General features: G+C 38.2%; 2 protein-coding genes and 2 long non-coding RNA genes across 5 annotated transcripts in view; 2 read left to right on the top strand and 2 right to left on the bottom strand.

Annotated features, from left to right (window-relative positions):
• Positions 1-456: 456 nt before the first annotated feature.
• On the top strand, positions 457-16,350 carry esr2a (estrogen receptor 2a). The gene is made up of 10 exons (XM_077587340.1): positions 457-631; positions 2,310-2,397; positions 5,491-6,260; positions 7,227-7,387; positions 7,956-8,072; positions 8,893-9,195; positions 10,165-10,303; positions 11,238-11,371; positions 13,347-13,530; positions 14,285-16,350. Exons 3-10 carry the CDS (start codon positions 5,866-5,868, stop codon positions 14,511-14,513), a joined length of 1,662 nt encoding a protein of 553 aa, XP_077443466.1. The 5' UTR covers positions 457-631; positions 2,310-2,397; positions 5,491-5,865; the 3' UTR covers positions 14,514-16,350.
• A 525-nt stretch (positions 16,351-16,875) lies between these two features.
• LOC144064656 (uncharacterized) lies at positions 16,876-18,782 on the top strand. Of its 2 annotated transcripts, none has more exons than XR_013296859.1 (5): positions 16,876-16,923; positions 17,608-17,651; positions 17,730-17,796; positions 17,894-17,970; positions 18,681-18,782. It is a non-coding gene; the product is annotated as an uncharacterized LOC144064656 (long non-coding RNA). The 2 variants fall into 2 exon arrangements; XR_013296860.1 differs by having other exon boundaries at positions 17,894-17,976.
• A 43-nt stretch (positions 18,783-18,825) lies between these two features.
• On the bottom strand, positions 18,826-19,349 carry LOC144064657 (uncharacterized). The gene is made up of 2 exons (XR_013296861.1): positions 19,092-19,349; positions 18,826-18,937 (listed from the first exon to the last, which is right to left on the bottom strand). It is a non-coding gene; the product is annotated as an uncharacterized LOC144064657 (long non-coding RNA).
• A 2,521-nt stretch (positions 19,350-21,870) lies between these two features.
• syne2a (spectrin repeat containing, nuclear envelope 2a) overlaps positions 21,871-24,239 on the bottom strand; it is a 49,709-nt gene continuing 47,340 nt past the window's right edge. Inside the window, exons 63-65 of the mRNA XM_077587923.1 lie at positions 23,601-23,792; positions 23,430-23,503; positions 21,871-22,851 (exon numbers count right to left, since the gene is read on the bottom strand). Coding sequence (XP_077444049.1) covers positions 22,644-22,851; positions 23,430-23,503; positions 23,601-23,792 — 474 coding nt within the window. The 3' untranslated portion in view covers positions 21,871-22,643. The remainder of the gene's footprint in view (positions 22,852-23,429; positions 23,504-23,600; positions 23,793-24,239) is intronic.

Genomic DNA, 24,239 nt, shown 5'->3' with positions numbered 1-24,239 from the left:
ACTGTAAAAATAATATAGTAATGTAATATTAATAAACACCTTCAAAGTGAATTGCACATTAGACAACTTAAACAGTCTGGTACTATAAAATGGGTAATAAATCGCACTTTGTTGAGAGTGGATGAAAAAAAGAACTGGTTCAACAGCTCTGCCCTTTGAGTGGGGGGCACAAGCCTTGTAGGGGGTGGGCACTGGCTCAGATCCATACCCCAAACATTGGGACTGATCTAACCTGGTTTGCTATGATATTATTTCTAGTCATAAAACACCCAAAATGAAACGCTTCAAAGGCATTTATAAGAAAACAAGTTCATCTGTAACTTGGTATATCGTCCAAAAATAAATTAAAAGAATATCATTCCATTTTAAAAACGCTGAGGCCAAACTTTTATTTTGAAAGAAATAGCCGGTTCTTACGCAATTTTCATCTGTCTGCTTGACCAGGTTGCATTTGCCCCCCCCTTTTTCGGAGCTCGAATCAGTCGCTCCTTTTTAACGCAGTCGCTCTTTTTTTTACGCAGTCTTTCGGTAAACTCCGTCCACTGACTACTTTATCCTTCACTTGAGCTTTTCGACAGATTTTGGAGTGACTCGTCCTGGACAAGCAAATCAGTGACAACTTTGCGCTAAGGTGAGTGTTGTTGTTTTATTATGTGCAATGTAAAGTCCTGTTCCAGATTACATGGACACCACGCAGGAGTAATGTTCCAGCTGGGCAATCAAACATTTTCGGCTCAAGCAACAAGTGGAAGGCCTTTAATTACATTACATTTTAACGTCAACATTCAACAATAATATTTAATATTCCATAAGAATATTCACTATTCAGCTTCTGATTTCATAGTAATAATAATTCATGGTGTTGATTGTACTCTGCGCAATGCTGCTTTATTCGAATTTTAAATGTTCTTTTTCCTGTATACACGGTGATCCTTGGGTGTAATGGCAATTTTTTATATCTATAAAAACATTCGGGAGGAGTGTAGGGTCATCCTGGATAAATTTCAACAAGTACTTATCGCTGTGGGTAAACAACAGTCTGTTATCACTCAAGCACACAGGAGATATAAAAATTATTTTTTCTTCTCATACTTGGACATTTCGTGGTCCTACTTTTTCAACTAATGGTTAGTTGTGTATATTTTTTAAAAAATGATCACCATATTTTTGTAATCATTTGACTGATCTATGTTAAATACAATGCACATGCTCTCCTTATAGTTGGTTTTTATAAAGATTTACCCCCAAGCGTCACGTACGTGTGCACTGTTATGGCTTGCAAGTGTTTTACCGTTATTTCTAACTGTTTGGCAAGATTAAAAGCATGCATCTTTTTTTTGGGACTATATCTGATACAAATGTTAATGTTATGTCTGCATATCCTAGGCTCTCCGTTGCTTAATAAAAGATTATTAACCTGTACAATGTTGGTAGCTCACAGAGTATTATGGCATGTCATTCATGCAATCATTTTTTAAAGCAATCTTTTTCATCAAAGTAATATCATGGTGATCAAGAAGTGTCTTTGTGATGGCACTGGTTTATTCTATGACTACAAGGACACACACAACAAGATACTTTGTGAACTTTACAGTTCAGACTTTGAGGTTTTTGCACTTTGTACAAACCGTGACGAGACTTTTTTTTTAAAATGTTTGTTCAGTTAGCACACACTGTTTATTCATTAGCTTAGTAACTTCTGACCGAGTTTAGTGCATTAAAATACGTAATTTCTTGCTGTGGATTTAACAGATATCAAGTATAGTTTTCTTTACGAACTGGAGTCAAACTAGAGTGTAAATGTCTTTTTTTCTGTTCTAAAAAAAAGGCACGATGATGACAATTTCAAACTGCATCCCGCTCGAAGGGCGGTGAACCAAAGTCATGCTTTACTTTGCTTTCTGTTTTCAATAGGTTAGTTTTTCCTCTTTATTAAAATTCCCACTATTCACTCCCACTGGCACAGTTCAACATCCACTCCTTAACTGAAGAAGGCGCAGCTTCTTGATGCACAGCCGTTTCATATCCGCGATATTGAGGAGACGGGAAGGGTTTTTTTCTTTTTTGGAAGGGGGAGGGATGGATGGGAAATGGCAGTGGCCTTGAGCTTTACTGTTCAAAGCATGGAAGTGTCTTTAATGGCTGGGAAAAGTTTTGTCATTCATGGCTTTGTTTCATTAGGCTTTGACCTTTTGTGCACGTGGTGGGAGTGTGTGTGTAAACAAAATATTTGCAAATGTAATTAATGGAGCATGCAGGTGTTCAAGCTTGATTTACCATGTTGTAATGTATATCAAACCCTTTTGCAGGAGCCTTGTTTGGATACGAGTGGGAATTGGACATTATCCATGGACTGCAGTGGTCGAAAGGAACTTTATATTTTACTCACCAATTTAGGTATTGAATTTATTTCATGATCTGGCTATAACAAATGTAATAGTCTCCTTTGAATACACACATACCGACACACAATGCAACTATGACAAGAAGGGAGGCTAGTTTAAAGTCAAGGTCGAAGCTTCCAATGTGGGCGGTAAGTCTTCCACATCAGCGTTTACCCCCAAATGGCAATTTAAGAAGGACGGTCCCGCCTGCCATTTTTTCCCCCCTCATTTTTTTTTTCTTTTACTTGCATGACTCCTGTGATTTAGTAGTCACGCTGATTAAAATAGTTTGAACTTGAAACAATGGAATAAGGCCGTTTGGTTTTTCAAAGTCGAAGTGGAAACCCTGGTTCTTGATTTATTTCAATTACCTCTTAGCTCCAGTGCAAAATAGTGAGCTGTCCGGCAAATTTATTAAACATCAAGCCAAGTGCATATCCGTAAAAGTTCTGGTGTTCCGTGACATTTGTACATGCCTTCAGAAATGCTTATGTATCTGAAATAAAGCTAAAATCCAATATTAATATGCTGTATAGGGATGTCCCCTATCCGATAATTAAATTGAATTGCGCCTGATTTTTAATCACAAATTTCAGAGGGTCGGAATCAAGTAGAAAAGATTGGGTTTTTAAAAACGTGTTCATTTGCATTTTTAAGTATATTCCCTCAGCAGCCATTGATCGTGAGAGACGTCCAATAGTTTTTTTAACGGAGTGAACGATTGCTGCGAGGCCCCCAGTCAAATTGTATTGGACGTTTCTTGCTGACAGACGAGGGGAATATATAATATATCAACTTTACTTTACTTTGTATATGCATGCCTACACGGAACACTGGAAACACGAGCACATGACAAATTTTCACATCAATTACTGACAGACCCTCTGGAAATAACCAGTGGGTCCAATTCTGATGTCAAGTAGTGACTCACAAATGAAAAACATTAGTTGCATCCAGTTGGATTTAAAAAAAATAGCACATACATTAGAAATGGTTGTGACACTCATTCAATTCTTCAAACTCTTAGTGGTTGCTTTTCTTGCTATGCCTAGGAAAACCACAAATGTGCCATTTAGATGGCAAAACCCCCTTTTCAATAAAAATGTGTAATAATTATGTCTATTAAAATGTTATTTCCCAATTAAAATAATATGGTGTTACTCCCTCTTCAGTGACGCAAAGTATTCTCATAGTGAAAAAGTTAATTCAGTCAAAAAGTAATGGATCCCTGCTTGTTGGCTCTCTTTATAAACTATATCTATAGTATATTCTTGTACTTTTATGTGACCTATGTCAGATATCATTGCGTTTACGTGTATCCCAAACACTTGCCAAAAACATATTTAAACAACACCAAAAAGAAATGGATAAGCATCTGGAAAAAAAAAATGTTGGTTGTCCTAAAATTGATTTTTCAGTTATTTATTCAATGAATTCTCTTTTTTTCATACTTAGCTGTTCAGTATGTTAACATTAGCATACACCTTTAAAAGTTCAGCCCTACTTATTATATATGTATATATAATGTATATATGTGGAAAAAGGTCCTTGTAAGAGGTATGGGGAAAAAAATAGAATTTGAAGGTCAGAGGTTAATTTAAAAACAAATCTTACAACTTGGAATGAGTGTTCCTTACTAGTAATCAGTGATTACTTCTCAGGGTCGCTGTGATCTTCGAGTGTTCTGAAGTTTAATTCCAATGTCAATGTATAATAGATTTGAGCATTGTCCCAAATGATGCTGGCAACTCATTGTGAAGCTCGGATAGATAGATAGATCACTCCTTAGTACATGGTTAACCTTGACTCGTGTAGAAATAAGATGACAATAAATGAATGCGATGCCAAAATGGAGCAGAAAAATGTTCTCCAACTGGGAGTGAAGACGAGACAGCTGCCACCCAGGAATGATTAACTCTGCTGGGTATGCTGTATCAGATGTTGTAAAAGCAAACGAACATGTCCTCCGCTTTCCTGGGATCTCGTGTGTGTGTGTGTTACCTATTGATCGAACCGGTGAATGTCTAAAGTACATTATTAATCATATTTCCTGTTCTGGCTAACGATGCTAGTGGATGCAGCAAGTAAAATATGCAAAGTGGAGCTGGCAATTGAGCAACTTATCCATACTTGCACATTGATTTTTGAACTTTTAACAACATTAACTTTGCCAACATTGCATGTGGTTATAAAATGGATTCATCTGATTCGTCAAGGCTGCATGTTTTTGGCCAAAATAATAATCATGATTACAATTGCCCATGATTATTAATTAAATAATCACTTTCTGGAAAGGTTCTTATTTTATTGCACTACTTTTCAACGAACTATGTTTTCAATGCAAATGTACTAATCATATTTTTGGGAAATTTATGCTAATAGAATTATTAAAGAAAGCACAAATTGAAACTTTAATGAATGCCAAACTATATGTTCAGAAATTGCTTGATTTGGCAGTTTCATTTTAAATGTAAATATTGTTAATAATCAAAGTCATCCTGACAGCTAGAATCGTTAAATTTTGCAACCCTAATTCAAATAGTGTTCTATTACAAAATAATTTTAAATATTAAAGTGTCATAGGTAAAACTTCAGACCCATAACAGTAACAGTACTGAATTGTAGTAATAAAAACAAGGGCATTACAGACATTTGGAGAAGATCCTTTTTCATTGAGAAATAAACTTAATAGGTTGAGCGTATTTAATGGAATTTGACGAGTAGTTTTAATGCACTCGTTCAGACGAGGGAATCAATTTATCCACATTTAAATTTCCTCTCACAAGGGCTAAGAATTGGATATGACAAAAAATACAAAAATTAAAAGATATGTGATGTATAAGAAAAGTTATGAGTTCAGGTGGAACTAAAGAAATAAAGCACAATTTTGTATGTTTTGTTCTGTCAACAATGTTTAAACATTCACAAATGTGAAAATTGTTTTTAACAGAATATGCAAATATATTGTTCACAACCTGCAAATAATATTTATACTGTAATCCACAAGTGCACTGACAGTACTGGAGTTCACAAGTGTAAAATTTATTTGGGTGTGTCTTTTGGACATCTCGTGGTTTTTATAACGATTCATGTTTTGTCTTTGCAGGGATGTCCTGTCTGTTTCAGTGACTCTTCCTCACGGCTTGCCTAAACACTGAATTTCATCCCATCGTTAGTGTAGACTGGACATTTCTCATAGTTCTGGGATATTTTGGAACATCAATCCAAGATTCTCTTCATTTGTACAGAATGCATGGCAACACTGGAATACCTCAGCGAATGTAATCAAGAAAAAAACAGTCACAGGGCAATTGGAGCTCAGTCTTAATATACTGTAATCACTTTATAGGTCTAATCATAACCAATTGAGTGTTTACACTACTGAAGTAGAAAAGTTTTATTTAATTCTAGAAGAGTTTACTCTACATGGATGTATATGATGTAGAAAATCCATCAATAGAGACACATCCCGGTAGTTCTGATGGCCACCGACAAGGGTCAGTCCCTCGTTCAGCTCCAGGAGGTAGACTCCAGCCGAGTGGGCTGTCACGTCCTCTCCCCGATCCTCAACCCTTCCTCTCCGGGTCTGTCCCTCGAAACCAGCCAGCCCATCTGTATCCCCTCGCCTTACACCGAGCTGAGCCATGACTTTCCCACCATCCCTTTCTACAGTCCAACTATCTTGTATGCCGGGCCAGGACTTTCAGAGTGTTCGCCTGTGCACCAGACCCTTAGACCCTCCTTTTTCTGGCCCAGCCACGGCCACATGGGCCCGTCTGGATCGCTGCACCCCAGCGAGGTGCGTCCGCAGCAGAGCCAGCCTGTTCAGAGTCAATGGGTGGCGCTGTCCCCAGGGGACAGTGAGTTAACTGTAAGGTAGGACACTACATTTCTTGTCCATTATGGTTCAACAAGAGGAATGAAATCAGGTTCTGATGCTTCACTGTATGTATCACCATATGCAAACAGCAAAATAACAGAATTTTATTGGTTATCTATAGCGAATGTTTCAGAACACGTCGAAGTAAAATGTTATTATCTCGTGGCACACTTTAACACACTAAAATATGCTGTTTTCCAGTAGGGGAATCATGTGTACTGAGACACAAATATGCGTCATAAGTTTTTCATTTTTCCACATTCGTCAACTAAAGATTTGACCAGCAATGCTGGAACCCTGCTCATCTCCCATTGCTATTCTGCAGTTCTACACATTCTACAATCCTTGCCCTTTCTCTGTTTATTTCACACTTTTTGAGCAAAAACATTGATTTTGATCATTGATTTGATACTAAGGTGGTATCCATTCTACATTGCTGGAGTTTATATCCAAAGGTCAAGATGCTTATGGTATTTATCTCCTCTATCTCTAATTTCAACCATTATTCACTAGTGCCAGAACTTGGTTGATTTGAATTCCAATCCAAACCCATCTGAGAATGGTCATATTTCAAATCAGTCTATTGACACGTCCTAATTCTTGCCAGATTATTCATATTCCTCTGAGCAAATTTACGGTATCATATCAGGCAATTAAAACTATTACATCTGAACACTGATTGAAGATGCTAGGGTAGTAGGGTCCAAAGTCAAGTCTTTTCATATTCATGGTGGCCTCTCTACTGTTTGTTCCATGATATTGAACCACCTCTGTGCAAGAACTGTAATGGCTTTGAACAATGTTCAATGCGAGATGTTAGTCTACAGAATTGCACTATGGTCAAATGTCAAACCAATATATGCTTTTGTCAGCACATTAGTGGTGTCCTTCTTTAACAAATGAAGCACCCACGTGTTTAGTGTTGCCTACTATAAATCTGTACTGACTCACGTGTTTGTTAGTAAGCGCAGGCGTTCCCAGGAGAGCGAGGAAGTTGTGGTGTCGTCAGGTGGAAAAGCAGATCTTCACTTCTGTGCTGTTTGCCAGGACTACGCCTCTGGCTATCATTATGGCGTCTGGTCTTGTGAAGGGTGTAAGGCCTTCTTCAAGAGGAGCATTCAAGGTTAGGCAAAGAGAAACATTTCTTCATCTACTTACGATTGTTTCAACATAAAAAAAAATCAGGTGATAAAAAGCTTTACGTATTTTATTGTTATAAGATACAATAATTTTTCCAAGTCACGAAACACCACCCACCCATCACTTGGCCACAATTGTGAGTGACAATAGAGAGAGCAAGTTTTCCTATATTTTTGCATGTATACATATCGAGGTGGGGAAATTCCACTGTTGTTTTTATCTTGTGGTTTCAAAAAGATAAGCAATAAGGCACTTTCAAATGTTACAATTATTGTAGAATTGCTTGACCTTCAACTTACGTATTTCATACAATGTATCATTTTTAAAGGGTTTATAGTGGCTAGTATTATAAATTGTGGACCAAATTATGATAAGTCAATATAAAGTATGCCTCTACTTGTGACAAGTCCAATTTACAAAAATAAATTCTAGAACCAATTAATTTCGTAAGTGAAGGTACCATCTGTATGTATATTAAGCAATGATTGTTTGGGTTTGAATTTGCCCTCACTAATTGATATCGGTGATCTGTTTTCTCATTTTTTATTCAGGCCACAATGACTACATCTGCCCAGCAACGAATCAGTGCACCATAGACAAGAATCGCCGTAAGAGCTGTCAGGCGTGCCGTCTTCGCAAGTGCTATGAAGCCGGCATGACCAAATGCGGTGAGGCATCTTTGTGTCTTTTACCTGGGTTTCTGTTAACAATGATCTGACATACTGTGGTTGTAAAGATCAAGCAATGTACCAGTGTTTACAGTGACAGTTTTTTTAATTTTGCATATTTTTTTACGTTTATGACTGATTCATTCTATTTTTTACAGTAAACTAGTATTTATTAGCCCCCCGATGGTGCAGTGGTTCTTTCACCTGACTTCAGTGCAGGCAATGTGGATTCCATTCCGCTCAGTGATAGTGTGGTTGTGAGTGCGATTGGTTGTCTCTGTGTGCTCTACGCTTTACTGGTGACCAGTCTTTGTTGTGGTCTGCTTTTTGCCAGAAGTCAACTGGGATTTGGTCCAGCACCCTGCGACCCCATCAAGAATAAGCAGTGTTAAAAATGAATGAACAAATTATATTTAGAAAATGTCATAACACACAATTTTGTACCATTTACACACACATTAAACGCACTTTCAAAAGTATTCTTGATCAAAAAAATGTTCATTCAAAATGATTGAACTTTATTACCACCTGCTCTAATAACAACACAGAGCAGGAACACACAATAATTATGCCTTTCCTGTATCTGCATTATCACCCTCTTGCTACTGTCACAATGAAATTTCCCGAATACGGGATGAATAAAGTTATCCAATCCTATCCAATCCAATAATCCTCACCAGTCTATTGCATATTCTCTGGCTTCTGTTTGAACAACGGATATGCAAAATGGCAAAATGGAATCCACTGAAGGTGTGCCCTCTTATCGTTCTATTATTTGCCTTGCATTTATTCATGTTTTATCTTGTGTTTGCTGACTCAGGTATGCGCAAGGAACGTGGAAACTACAGGAACCAGCAGAGGAGGCGAGTAAGTGCTTTGTCCACACACAGCAAGACTCAAGGGGCAAAGGCGTTAAGTGAACCAACAGCACTACCTGAGCTCCACCCACCTGCGCTAACTCCGGAGCAGCTTATAAAGCAAATCATGGAGGCGGAGCCTCCTGAGATTTACCTAATGAAGGATATGAGGAGACCCCTCACTGAAGCCAATGTCATGATGTCTCTGACCAACCTCGCTGATAAGGAACTGGTTCACATGATCAGCTGGGCCAAGAAAATCCCCGGTGGGTGTGTCTGATTGCTCTATAACCAAGTATGGATTTTTGCTCTCAAAGTGGAAATTTAATCTCAATCAACTATTCTGAATTAGTTTCTTATGCATAAAACAGCATGTTAGGAAAGAGTGAAAAAGCAGATCACAGGACGTGTTCAAATGTCATTTGCAGGTGCCTAAAATAATTGCTACTCCCTCCCCAAGGTAAAAACATTTGCTTTTAAAAAAATATATATATATTTCTTAACTTACTAAAAATGAAAGTTTAAAAAAAGACCAATAAAATTCAGCCAAACTAATAAAACAGGCCTAAAAAAATTCATATTTCATTTTAAACTATATTCTAAGTGTCACACAGGCAGCACATTATCATTTCTAGTATAAAAGTGTGAAAGTGTCATAGTGCCACATGATGCCTGCCACACTCCTGCCCCTTATCTCGCTTTCATCAAACAGTACTAAGGGAAAAAAAGACACTAGACATGCTGTCTTTTTGTTCCCGTTCCCTGGAATAGTGGTATTATAGGCAAAAATGTGTTATTAGTCGTTCGCTCCATTTACTTCAATCGTTTCATGAGTCTGGCACATTCAGTACGGGAGACATTGAGATGTGTTGCAGTTAAAAAGCCAATCCTATATGTTCATAACCAATTCACCATTTCTTTTTTTTCATTTATTATGCGGGTTTACGCTGTCATTTCCTCAGTTAGCCTATTTAGCAGTTTCTCATTTGTGAAAGCTTTTTATTCTAAATATTGCTATTATACAGACCCAAATAATACTATTAGTTATTAAAATACAGATATTGCTGTATTTTGTGCACCACCAAACCAACAAGGTTGATTTTTACAAGCGTCTAAAGATGCACCTGATTATTATAAGGAGCTGAAATTAGGAAAATGTTGCCTTTTTGCCTTGACTGTTTAGGATGTTTGACATGGCTTAATATGACACACATGCTATACTGTGACATCTTCAGGGTTTGTGGAATTCAGTGTATGGGACCAAGTGCACCTCTTGGAGTGCTGCTGGCTGGAGGTGCTAATGATAGGACTAATGTGGAGGTCTGTCAACCACCCAGGGAAACTCATCTTCTCACCCGACCTCAGTCTGAACAGGTATTTTTTTCTCCATAAGATTTCAGGATGTAATTTTAGCCATTGTTTTAAAGAAAAGAAAAATCGACAGGCTGTTTATTTTTTACCTTTTGTCATAGAGGTTTATAAATACTGCGATCGGCTAGCCACCAATTCAGGGTGTCCCCTGCCTCTGGCCCGGAGTCAGCTGAGATAGGCTCAAGCACCCCTGAGACCCTAATGTGGATATAGTGGTCCAGAAAATGAGATGAGATGAGGTTTATAAATATTCTTGCGGCTACAGGTTGTCTTGGGTTATTGCTAGAGGGTTCCATAATACATGGGGTATTTAACTTGAATTCATTTCACAAGCAATATCATCCCTTATTCACATCTCTGATTTTTGTCTAATTTTTAAGTCTTTAGCGTGTCGGCCTAACAGTTCTGAGATTGAGGGTTCAATCCCAGGTTCCGAAATACCTGTGTGGAGTTTGCCTGCTCTCGCTGCTTACGTGGGTTTTCTCCGGGTACTCTGGTTTCCTCCCACATCCCCAAAACATGCAGGGTAGCCTGGTTGAACACTCTAAATTTCTCCTAGGTATGAGTGAGTGTGAGTGGTTGTCTGTCTTTATATGCCCTCGATTAGCTGGCGACCAATTAGGCTCCAGCACCCCCGATGAGCCTTGTGAGATACGGAAAATGAATGAATTAATATATGAATGATTGATTAAAATATTATTCTCAATTTACTAATGATAAAAAGTTGGGGAAATTAAGTGGCCTTAAGTGTGTGTTGGTATATTATATATCAACAAAACAATAAAATATCTCTCAAAAAGAATTTTTGGAACTTGATGTCGGCAGTTGGGGCGTTCATAAGTCAAAGTGCCACGGAATTTTTTTCACCGTTGCATTGTCCATGTTACTTTCGTTTCATTATTAGGAGGAAATAACAACGGTTTTGTTTGTGCGGCAGAGAAGAGGGCAGCTGCGTGCAGGGCTTTGTGGAGATCTTTGACATGCTCGTAGCCGCCACATCCAGGGTGCGAGAACTCAAGCTGCAGAGGGAGGAGTATGTCTGCCTCAAGGCCATGATCCTCCTTAACTCCAGTGAGTCAACACACTCGAACACACACACGCACACACACACACACACACACACACACACACATTCACTGCTTCTCTTAGATGTGAGTCAGACCGTGCCCCTTCCCAACGTTTTTGTGCACGCTGTGGGCCAGGTATAACAGGACACAACTGCGTATGTTTGTGTCGGTGGCAATCGGGCGCGACTACAAGGTGAGCCGTGTTCACAGCATTACCGCCGAGCTAACAAAACTGAACAGGCAAGGTCCGTCTTTTTGCGTCTTCTCCTCCAGCACTGCTTTCATCGTGTCTCATCATTTGTGTAATGGCCGTGCGTCAGAAAATAAAATGAATACGTGTTACCGGAGCTCTGTAGAGCACATGTAGCACGATCCCCGGGAAAAAAAATGGACATGATTTAATGAATATCTGGGCCTGGTTTTAATGGCTCTTCCTGTTGCCGCTTTGACAGCTCTCGGAGGTTCAGCCTGGCAGACAAACAAAGTTGGGTTTTTTGGAGCATAAAGAAACAATTTTTGAAATGGATTGTGAGACAAAGAGAAACTTTGTTCAAACACAAGAAAGAGGGGCTGGAATAATACTAATAGTACAATGACAATGCCACGGAAATGCCGCAACAAATGACATTGTTGAGTGATTTGAAGTCATTTTTCAGTGCAGATTCTAAGGTTTCATCAAAAATCACATGAAATAAACAGAGATGATTGAAATGCTATAGCTATTGAGGTTTTTGTAAATTAAAAAAATCGTTAATGTACATATTGTATTAAACTGGTACCATGAAATGGATTCGAATCATGACACACTTGATAATATATCGGCAAATATCTCAAAAAATCGTTGTGATTCACACCCTTAGTAACGATTTTAATTAGCCCCTGATGTGTAACAGCGAGGTAAAACTGCAGAACGGTTCCCGCAGCGCCACATTTATAAAAATAAGTACATAAAATATTTATGCGGTTGTTTAATTTTACCCTTGTTACGTTGGCACACGTGCCGAAGGCCCGACAGTTTGTATGCAAACAATAAAAAGTCCATTTTATTTTCATATGAAATCCAGCTCTTGAAGCGGAGACGTTTATTGAAGTTTTGAATGAAAAAGAGTTTCTGTGAGGACTTTTTATGGCAAGCGATATATCAAATGTCACTTTTTATTAAGATTCGTGGTTTCAACATCTTATTTTACAGGCCCAGTGAAGTCATTAAACAGGCCGTTTTCACTCTGCAGTTACTGTTTAGTGTCTTTCAGTTCTGCTCGTTTGGAGTATTTGAGGAAAAATAACTCCAACTCTCTACAGGTGGTGTGAATGCCCATAAAAATTATTTGATATGGGCATTCTTTAGTAATATAAAAAAAAATGTGAGCATTTTTTTCAACATCTTTGGAGCTCAAATACAGTAGTTCTTGTTTGACAGGAAATAGTGAACAGTGTACAGAGCTAATGACTGAATGGAAGATCCTCTGATCTGTTTAGCTGCTGAAAGGACGGAAGTGTTCCCTCGTGACTTGACGAAGACCAAAAACAGATGTTGGATTTAAAAGAATCTCCATGTGGACATTAAAATAAAACGGAATTTGAACCTGCTAAGAGATAACATCTAACTTTCATTGTTCCAGTTCAAATCGGGTGAAAGGGAAGAACAATTCCAAACACAGTGACTCTTTAATCCCTTCATTTTAAATAATTTTGCTCATGTTTCGACTTTTGAGGAACATTTACTTTGTACATATGACACAAAGAGAACTCTTCATTTTAAATTATATCAACCACAAAGATAGCTGGGGAACTTGCAGTTAAATTTTGTAGAAGTACTTTTTACTTCCTGGAATTCTAGTGATCAAGGTCAAATAGTGACTATCCCTTTTCAGTATTCTATATTTAACCAGCAGTCCTCAAATCTTATCAGTGTTGTGGGAAAAAACAGTCCATCGTGAGCTGCAGTGGTGTCATACATGATTTGTTTCTTTTCCTAGACATGTGCCTCGCCTCTTCTGAGGGCAGCGATGAGGTGGAGAGTCGCTCCAAGCTGTTGCGTCTTCTTGACGCTGTCACCGAAGCCCTGGTGTGGGCCATCGCCAAAACCGGTCTCCCGTTTCCACAGCGATGCACCCGCCTGGCTCATCTTCTCATGCTGCTCTCGCATATCCGCCATGTCAGGTGAGAGACAACTTTAAAGGTATAGGAAGATTCTTTCGTGTTTTACTACCTGCTATTATACACATGGGAAAATATGGGGAATGGAGTCAGCTTTGAAACAATTAAAAAAAAGGTCTCAGTTCAGATTAAATTTAAAATAATGCCCTACTTCATCCTTTTGTTTTCATGACCAGCTGCCATTTACTGAAATCAGATTCAACAGAGGATAAACATTATGTTTAAGAAAAATGGACAAATCAACCAAACCATGTTTTTGTACAATAATCTGACATAAAACTGTGTCAGATGAGTAAGGATGAAAATTGATTGAATGTTGTTCTGTAAAAATCGATTCTAATTTTAATGTCTGCCCACCAACCATCAAATATCACGTTTTTAAACGTTTGATAGTAATTGCACAATGTTGACCTCAATTTATTCTCTACTCCAATTGATATTTTGAGTGCTTGGAAGGAGTTTGACTCACCACAGTTCACTATGGCCTCCACATCATAGTTTCCAGTTGAAACTCCATCTGAGACTAAATGCGTGTAATAATTAAAAATAAAAAAAAATTGTTTGCTTCACAAAATCTTCATCTCTATTGTTGATCATGGCCACTCATTTTGTCATATCGCATGCTGTGGGGCTTTTTTTCATCTGGTTGGATTGGCACTGAAGCATTTTTGTGATCTATTTTTAAAAAAATAGGAGTTTGGGCATTGGGGAGGCACAGTTGAACAATAATTTGCGTTTTTACCTCTTCAATGCACAGCAACAAGGGCATGGACCATCTCCACTGCATGAAAATGAAGAACATGGTGCCTTTGTACGACTTGCTGTTGGAAATGTTGGATGCTCACATCATGCACAGCTCTCGGCCACCCACCAAGGGTCCGCAACAGGAGACCTCCGAGCAGGTGGAGATTTGCGCCAAGCACGAGAGCTCTAGTAGCGCCTCCTCCAATAGTTGCACTACCCAAAACGGAGGTGATACTCAGTAGCTATCAAGTGACCTCTTGTCTTTCAAATGCGTCGATATGAATCTCTTTGCCTAAAAAATTGGTTGAAAAAAAAGACTGTGATAATGTTTATTGAATTCCGTCTCGTGAATGTAGATGCTCATAATTTTATTTGCACGACACATCGTCCAAAACATAACTCATGCAGTACTGTACTGTATTTATTGCCGTACCGTATCGAGGCCTGTAAGTACTTCTAGATGGCAACTGGTTCCATTGCGAAAAAGATCAGCTTTAGAAGTAACATGCAGACAGGTCGTGCAAGACGAAAAATATTGATTAACAACATTGTTTACTCAATCACATATTTATGCCCAAAATGGATCCAAGCTGGTGCGATTTTGGAATTCTTTTTATTCTAGGCCAAGTTTTTAATTAGCCAATTATTGATTTTTCCATGGTGCTGCGGTTTCTCGTGTTTATTATTAAGAACACACTCGTTCTTGTATAAAAAAGCATCATCTGGAGGTAGTGCCTTATTCCCTGCTACTTAAAAAAAAGAACAAAAAGACGATGAATGAACCCAACATTTGCCTTAATAATTAAGACAAGCGAACAAAGTAGAAGCTCCAATTCTATGGAAGAAAAATGTCTGGGACCAGATATAGAAAATAGAGGAGACAGTGAAAATTATATTGTGTGTGACTGTGGATGGAGTCGAAGGCAACATTTACCGAACGCACAAAATATGCTTAAAGAAGGTCATCAAATCAGCTATGATTAGAATGGCACGTATAAAGAACAATAGGCTGAGTTAACATGTGGTAACGATACGGTTCCTTTTTTTAAAAATCATGTATAAAGTGTAGATGTAGCCTCAAAACCTAAGCCAATGTGAAAAGTGCCTTAAACCTGTAGAATTGTCCAAATTGCCAGCAGAGGGCGACCTCATTAATTGCAGTATGAATTAATTACTCGTTCAATCAAGTTAGTTGACGTTTTCCATGGGAAAAAAATTAGTGTATAACCGATAATTATGGATAGCCCACACAATATAACAGGTTGAGCCGTAACGTCTTTCTGGGATGGTAAACAGAGGTTCATCTCACATCTCTGATATGCAATGTTCCTTGATGCGTTCAAGGTGAATATTGGAGTTATTGGTGAAATTCAGCCATGTAGATAATTGATTTTTGGGCCATTCTGCGACACGCTTCAACAAAAAGACGTCGGCTTTGTTAGATGGCGCCATGGTGGAAGGATTGTCTCTTTTCTAATGACAGAAAGCTGGGAGGGCTAGCATGGAAACATAGGATCTGGAAACGAGGACCTAGGAAGTTGTAAATAGAGACATGAGATGAACCTTGAAGTTACAAGCATGTGCCAAGTTTTGTATAATAGTGGAAAGCTCAGCTCAAGTACCATTATTTTTCAGCTTCTTCTTGCTTCAGTGATCTAAGAACATAAACCCATCATTCAATTTGACAAGGGGTGTGCCTGTTTGCTGCTAATTAATAAGAAGCATGAATCGCCAAATGGTGCAAAAAAAGATCTTTTTCATGTGTTGGATTAAAAAAAAGGAAATAAGGATCTGTAGATGCTTTTCATTGGACAGCAAAAAAAGGGCAGTTTGTCTTTTTGGTATTTTTCACCACGTTCTTACACCGTGCATATCTCACAAAAAAATGTGTTTAACTAGGCTTTTTTTATTTTGGTCAGAATTGTGTGACTAATTCTGACAAAGTTGCACTTACCTGTTGGAATTTTGATTGAAGAAAAAACAAACTATTTTTGTATATTGTTGCTAGCGCTTGTTGTATGCATTGGTAAAATATTGTAATGTTCACTGAATGTTTTGTGAGAAAAAAAATCAAAGTTGTTCCAACTCGTCTGCGTTGTGCTATTCTAACGTGAATTATTACTGCTTCATATCTGGTGTTCACATACTGGACCACCATGTGTAAACAAATAACAGTTGAAATGAAAAGACTGCTGGGCAATGTGTTAATCATGAATCATCTCGCAAACACATTCTTTGTTGTACAGTATTAAGACCTTTAAATGGCAAGAAAAGTGGTTCTTTTCACAATGATTGGCTTATTTGTCTTTAAATAAGCTTCATCTTACAAATACTAGTCATGCTATGCTATTCATGTTCATAAATGTAAACGTGTTTTTTAAATGCACATAGTACACTTAGACAATAAATGATCGTTTCCTTGGCAACATATGATTTATTAGTACGTCTCCAAATTTGTTACCACTTATTTATCAGTGTTTTTGTGGTTCATCATGTTGGGTTGTGGCACAGTAAGCCACCATCTTTCCCACATTCAATATGGGCGTGGTTACGCCTATTGCCGTCACAGCTGCGTAAATTACGCGCATGCGCAGGTTCTCGCCCTTTGGATCAGCCATTTTTATGGTGATGGCCGACGAGCATGCCAACAAGGTAAGGCGCTGAGCAATTTACTGGCCTAAGTGCATTTTTATCACGCTACCGGGAGATTTTTTAGGAATCAATTGAGCCCAAAACGACAACAAATCTGTTAGTTTAATGCCGGGTTGGACACACCGTCGACAATTTAAGTTTGAGCTCCCTTTCCCCACCCGGCTGTGTTCCGCATGTGACTAGGTTAGCTTAGCATTAGCGTCACGACGACGCTTTCCATTTGACTTAAAAGGCATGTTGCTCGTTTTCTCTTCATTATTGAGTCGTGTAGAAATACTTTTAATTTAATCCAACAAAGCCTAGACATCAACGGACAGTTTGCTGGGTAAAGGTTCAGTCCAAAATGCCATCTAGCGGCATGACTTCGTTTCTGGTGTTTTGTATTTAAAGATAGATTTCACTCCGAGTGGTAAACGCCCGTTTCGAATTTGTAATTCTTCTGATTTCACAAAAAAATCATTGATACAAAAATTGTTAAGCCAACTTCCTCCTAGCTGTTAACATCAGTCTGTATATTTAATCGCCTTGTCTGGAAAAGGGAAACGAATAACATGGAGCACTCAATAACTTATTTTCATTCTTTATCTTGAGCGTATATTAAATTTCTTGTAAGATTTCCCTATCATGTAATCATTGTTTGGCAACTCCCAAATAACCTAGTTAAATCAAGTTTTCCCTGTTAAGCAACAATATGCAGTTCTTCCTTGAGGAGACTGGGCCAGAGCAAGGTAAAACTACACTTTGGCCTATCTGTTGAATCTCTGGTCTTTACATATATGATAACTTTTGCTTTTCCCCCCACCAAGATTTCCCTATTTAACATCAACTTGCAGCTCTTCCTGCCTGCCCACGCCGTTGAAGTCACAGAGCAAGGTAAAACTACTTTTTAAAAAAAGAAAAAACAAGCCTATCTGTTGAATGTCCAGTCCTAATATATGTTTACTTTTGCTTTCTTCTTTGCACGCATCAGGCCCACGTCCAGACGATCTTCCTTGCAGATGGTGTGGCATATCTGCACTTTGGAAACTGCTGGCAGGCTTCTCAAAGGTCAATGTATGTTTATTGCATATTATCCAAGTATTCATTCAAACTAAATAAAAGATCAAAACATAATCTTGTGAAATCTGATCAATTTTTAATGGTGATATTTCCTCCAGCTCTCTGGCTTATGCCACTCATGTTTACATAGGAAGAAATATCAACTTTTAAGTGTAAGGGGAAAAAAAATCTTAAAATTGTACTTAGTTTTTTCCCCCAAGATTTAATCTGAAGTGTAAAATCTGTTGGTGCAATTTTAACGAAAAAGTACCTAAAATTGGACTAACCGATTTTACACTTAAAATTAGATCTTGGAACACAAATATTAGTGATAAAACAGATGATATTGCACTATCTGTTTTATCACTAATATTTGTGTTCCAAGATCTAATTTTAAGTGTAAAATCGGTTAGTGCAATTTTAGGTACTTTTTTGTTAAAATTGCACCAACAGATTTTACACTTAAAATTATATCAGTGCAATATCAAGTACTTTTAAGATTAAAGGAACTTGATAATAAGTACTTGATATTGCACTATCTGTTTTATCACTATTATTTGTGTTCCAAGATCGTGATCTTGGCACACAAATAATAGTGATAAAACAGATAGTGCAATATCAAGTACTTATTATCAAGTTCCTTTAATCTTAAAAGTACTTGATATTGCACACTGTTTTATCACTAAGATGTTAATGAACTTTAAATGTCTTGTCTACAGGTGGAGAAGAGACTTGCCACATGAATCAACACTTCCATGTGATGACAACTCATTAATGTGCTCAAGTTAAAATGTTTTGTTAATAAAAAAATGAACCTAAAATGGTACTTGCATTTTTTGCTATATAAAGGAAAGACACGAAGAATACATTTAACAGCATTTATTTTTCCACAAAAAGGGCCTTCCAAGATAGGTTTCTGTTGTGCCTTCATCCACTTTCAGATGGACAATGAATCTTTCTGCCCTTGGGTGAAATTCTGGAAAGAAAAAATAAGTTAAGTCAAAATTTGACAAGAAAAAAATGCTACTAAACTAACTTGGCAATGTTTTTTGGTCAAAATTTGACCAAAAAACATTGCCAAGTTAGCTTAGCAGCAATGTTTCTTTTTCCTATCAACATCAAAAAGATACCCGTCATCGGGAAGGTCACACTCAAGTACCAGCTCTCCTTCATTCCACTGCAAAAAGAAAGAAAACATTAAAGATAGGAATAAAAATTAATGGAAATATTAGACCTACCCCTCTGATGACTGACGCTCTGTGGCTTTTTTCTTTTCGGCCGCTACAGAGGCAGAGACTCAAAAATAATATAACAGGGGTCTTCAAGGCCAGTCCTTGAGGACCCCTATCCAGCCTATTTTCCATGTCTTCCTCCACCAGGACAGCTCGCTGATTAGTTGATTCAGTGGTAGAGATTGGAGACCCCTGCTCTATATCGTCAAGTAGCTGAGGGGATGTTGGTGTCAAAGACTCACCATTCTTCTATGTCCTCATATACCAGCAGCTCAGTGTCACCATTCTTTAGCACAGATTTGGGAAACATGGATGAACCCTGAAGAGAAGCAAGATACAAAATGAGTAGGTTTAGCACACCTAACATGAAAGTAATAAATAAAATACCCTGAAACACTTCAATCCGGCCTTGACTTCTTTCAGTTGATTTTGACAACTTTCACCTCTTCCATCATCTCCGTGGCTTTAAATCTCTACAGCAGGGGTCGGGAACCTTTTTGACAGAGAGCCATAAACAATTAATATTTTCAAATGTTATTCCTTGAGAGCCATACTCAAAATTTAAGAGGAAAAATACACTAAAATGTGTGCTATTTGTAGTAATGTCACCACTTTTAAAGTACAAACGTTCTCTGAGATCTTTTGACAATATTGTCGCGGTGTTGCTAATCAATGATAACCAATGGGAGTATGCATGCAGAAGAATCTAATGGAAAAAAAAGTTTAAAGCCGCACTAGAAGTAGTGTCGGCGCCACAATGATCACATAACGCTCCTACTGATGCATTGAGGACTGAGCTCTCAACAGTGGTTACCATATTTTACTTCACATTTTAGCGGAGAGCCGTATGCACCTATCAAAAGAGCCACATATGGCTCCCGAGCCATAGGTTCCCTACCCCTGCTCTACAGCATGATTAAGTGCTTATTTAACCATTTTGAAGCACAAATAACCCACATTCATTACCCTTATTTCATCCTGGATGAATTTTTCAGTCAATCATTTCAAATCCATTAATTTTTTTAAATTAAAGATCCCAAAAAGTCATTAGTTCTGTTTTTCTCATCATACACCAAGGAAAGAAACGGTTATTTTACCATATGTTTAAACTCTAGTCAAAATATGACCCCTGTGCTATTGTTGAATGAATGCCTTACCTAGGTTTTGTCAAAACCACATTTAAAACTAAAAATGAAAAGGTCCAAGCCCTAAGGTCTTGCTTTAAGTGAAGGGAAAACAAGCTCAGGGTAAACGTATATATTTTATAAGTGTACTTTTTATTCCTCACATATCCACTGGTGGCACTTCTGTGGGTGAGTTATCCACACAGGTTCTTGCTATTAAAAATCAATACCAGACCAGTTAAAATGTGCTTTCATTCAAAATAAGATTGTATCATAAAAAACGAACTAATTGAGCAAAGCCTTAAATACTGAACACTGACAATTGTTACACGGATCGAGAAAATAAACTATTTAAAAAAAATACTCACATGGCTCACAAACATTTGTTTGTTATGGCGCCGACACCCTGCTACTTTTTGGCAGTTTCGGCCACATTCTTGATGTTTCCCAACAGTCTGTCCTCGTTGAGCAACTGAAACACACAATGGAATGATTTATTTTCAAACAAAGAACGATCGGTAACGCAATGAAGCCAATTTGTTTGCAAACATTTTGCTGTCTGCACACACATGGGGCTACATCACGCTAACGAATCATGTTACCGTCAAAAAATCACTCTTAGGACGAGAACTGGGGCTTCGAAATGCCCAAACGACAACGTACCGAATGTGCTGCATCGTCCTGGGAGAAGTTTGTCAGGCTTTCTTCGGGAAATCGTCACTTTTGAGCTGCTCTGCAATGCACGTCCGCTCTGCCTCCTGGCTCATCCGCCATTTTGAAAAATGGCGGAAATGGCGGAAGCTATTTGAACTCTGATCCCGGATATGCATATTTAAAATAGCGGAGGCTATTTGAACTCTGACCCGGACATGCATATTTAAAATAGACATACAAAAAATACATTGTTTTCACAATAACGCGTATTAGACTACGCAATACACGTTATTATGAAAACAATGCAATTTTTGTGTCTATTTTTTGTGCATTTCACAACTCCGCCTGAAAATGCCAGTTTCCTGTTGTGACAGGCTTGAATAGTGTCCAGCTTTTCTTGAAAAGTCCATCTTGAAAATGGCTTTGACAGTAAATCTGCAACCAGATCCCCTTCTTCTCCTCCTTCAGCCATTGTGGGTTGAAAAAAACACTATTAAATAATCTCACCCACCGCTTTATCCTTATTAGGGTCGCGGGGGGTGCTGGAGCCTATCCAAATCCCCTTCTTCTCCTCCTTCAGCCATTGTGAGTTGACAAAACCACTATCAAATAATCTCATCCACCGCTTTATCCTTATTAGGGTCGCGGGGGGTGCTGGAGCCTGTCCCAGCTGACTCTGGACCAGAGGCGGGGGACACCCTGTTTCAAAATACCATGCACACTCTGGATTTGAACGCAGGACCCCAGAGCTGTGCGGGATGTGAGATTGCAAAGACCTACAGGTAGATTTCTGACCCTGGCAACAAATAATGGCTGAAATGTGATTAGTTAAATGCTTAAATATGAAAACACATTTGGAAGCAGCGCAACCAGGGGAAAGCAATGAAAGTAAGCTGACAGACAATCTGGAATTATTTAATAAGTATTCATGGACAAAATATAATTAACATCAGTCTGTGATTCAGATATTTTAAGGTCAGCAGAGAAGGCCTTGCAGGCCCTGACGGTCCACCACTGGGTATGAGAGCAATTCGTTTCTTTTCTCATATCAGATCCCTTTTACTGCAAATTACAGTTGCAATAATAAACAACCAGTTATAATAACCCTCTACAGAACATATTTTTCACAGCTTAATTTACCGCCCAAATAATGCCATAACAAATAGTTGTTAAAAATACAAGACCATAATCCATCAAAAGTGATGATAAATTATATTATTTCTGTACATTATAAAATGTAAAACTCCCCAACTCTTTAAACTTTAAGTCCAATTCTAATATATCATCGAGTATCAAATATCTCCTATATAAAAAATAACCATTAGAATGTGAAAAACTACTTTTCCTTGTAAATGATATTGGTAAATTATACATCATTCAATGGGCATACTAGTAATGATCATAAACATACCAGGAAACCTTAGAAAAATAATTCCAATAGTGCTCCACTGTTTCTGTTGCTAATTTTGGTATATACACCAATACATGAGCTCCTTGTAGAATTAATATGTACAAATAATATTTGTAAGCTTTGGATACTTTTGTTTGGGGAAAAGCTACTAGTTCGTCACTCTGATGCCAGTTACAGTAAATTACAGGTGCCAGTGTAGAAAAAGTTCATTCCAAAAAACGTATTTCGTAAAAAAAATGCCAGGAAAATTTCACCTCATATTCAGGTGGGCGGAGGTCCATTTGTATAGTGAAGCATGGGATGAAAAGATCGGGCAAAGTTGTTGGCGACAGTACAGTTTGAGTACCTCTCCGATTGGGGGAGCAAACACGTGAGAAGCAGCAGGAACAACAGGAGAAGGTGAAATGGGAAAGCAGCTCGCAGGACCCGCCTGAAGAAGGACTGAGATGGAGCCGAGTGCCCGCTTTCTCTGGTGGCACACACAGATGTGTTAAGAAAATTGGCTTCGGGAATAAGGAGCTATTATACTAAGAACATTGAACCAGAATGTTTCAAGGGCATTGACATACATTTGCGTTTAAACTGGAAAAGTCCCATATGGAAAATGCTAATTCTGCTAAAAGTATTACAGGCATCTCTGTTCTCGTGCAGGTGAGACGTGGCCAAAAAAAGGGGTAATATCGTGCGGCATAATTTTAAGATGTTTCAGATCAACCACATGAAATGTAATGCCATTTTAAATTCATGTTATCAAGATTAGTACATTTACTGCACAAATGTGTAAATGAGTCCGTTTAAAACTTAACCTTTTAGCCACAGATTGTTAATATCTCCGCCCCTTGCAAGATTTTAAGGGATTGCGAGGAGCCTCTTTGATTGGCAGTGAATGAAGTTGGTTGTGTTATGCTCACAGCATAAAAAAATGGTAGTCAAATTGCACGTGGCAGCAAAATGACCAACAGCGGACTTGTGCCATCCACGAAAATCAAGTCCCAACGGTTAAAAACAATCAACTTTCTCAACAACACTGACTTAAAACTGTTGTACCTTTTAGTGAGAGATGTCATTGCTTTTGTGACCTCCTGAGACGAAACTGTACGGATATCTTGACCTCTGGAATCCTGCAGAAACGCAAAAGTAATATAGTTTCAAATTTTCATATAAATAACCATGAAAGAGATGATACTAGGGTTAAAAATGTGGTTGTTAAGAGGTTACCAGACACTGTTGCAGGGTGCTTAAGTCCTGCGTCACATCACTCAAAAGTAACTTGAGTTTGGATCCCGTCACGTGGATCTTTTCCTGGGCCTCATCGCGTTCTTCGTTTTTGTCATCAGGCTGCAGTTGAGACCACAAAGTCTGGAGCGAGGCCTGCTGCGTCTGCCTTTCTAGTAACTCATCTCGCAGCACCTACACAACATGACAACATCCTTCTTAGAACTACATCCTTCTTAGAAAGAAAGGGGCAACAGCACATCGAGCTCTTGGTAAAAAGAAATAAATAAAAAAGAATGTTGGACTGCTTTTATCACTGTCCATTTTCATCTAACAATATCTTATTCCGCTCAGGGTCAGTGCCAGGCAGATTGGGATACATTCCATCCAAGGTTTTTTAGAAAGGTTATAATGTAGCTACATAGGAGATTTTCTAAATGGGGAGAGGGAAATGTATTTTTTCATGATAGAACCTATCCTTAAAAACTGAAAGATGAATTGTTCAGTCTATTATTCAGACAAACAAATAAATACTGTACAGATGTGAGCCTTGATTTTTTTTTATTCATTGTATAATTACAATAGGATGGTGTCCCATTTACACTGTTGAATTTTAACTTTAGCTGGGTTGCACTGCAAATA

The sequence above is a fragment of the Stigmatopora argus genome, chromosome 19, assembly GCF_051989625.1.
Source record: "Stigmatopora argus isolate UIUO_Sarg chromosome 19, RoL_Sarg_1.0, whole genome shotgun sequence".
Taxonomy (NCBI): domain Eukaryota; kingdom Metazoa; phylum Chordata; class Actinopteri; order Syngnathiformes; family Syngnathidae; genus Stigmatopora; species Stigmatopora argus.
Note: the sequence above shows the minus strand (reverse complement) of the source record. Positions and strands in the feature narration are given on the sequence as shown.

Bases quoted from the DNA above. Each gene is read 5' to 3' on its own strand.
- esr2a (XM_077587340.1), top strand. From the start codon at position 5,866: ATGGCCACCGACAAGGGTCAGTCCCTCGTTCAGCTCCAGGAGGTAGAC. The intron at 6,261-7,226 runs GTAGGACACTAC...CGTGTTTGTTAG, and splicing joins GACAGTGAGTTAACTGTAAG to TAAGCGCAGGCGTTCCCAGG. The intron at 11,372-13,346 runs GTGAGTCAACAC...TTCTTTTCCTAG, and splicing joins CATGATCCTCCTTAACTCCA to ACATGTGCCTCGCCTCTTCT.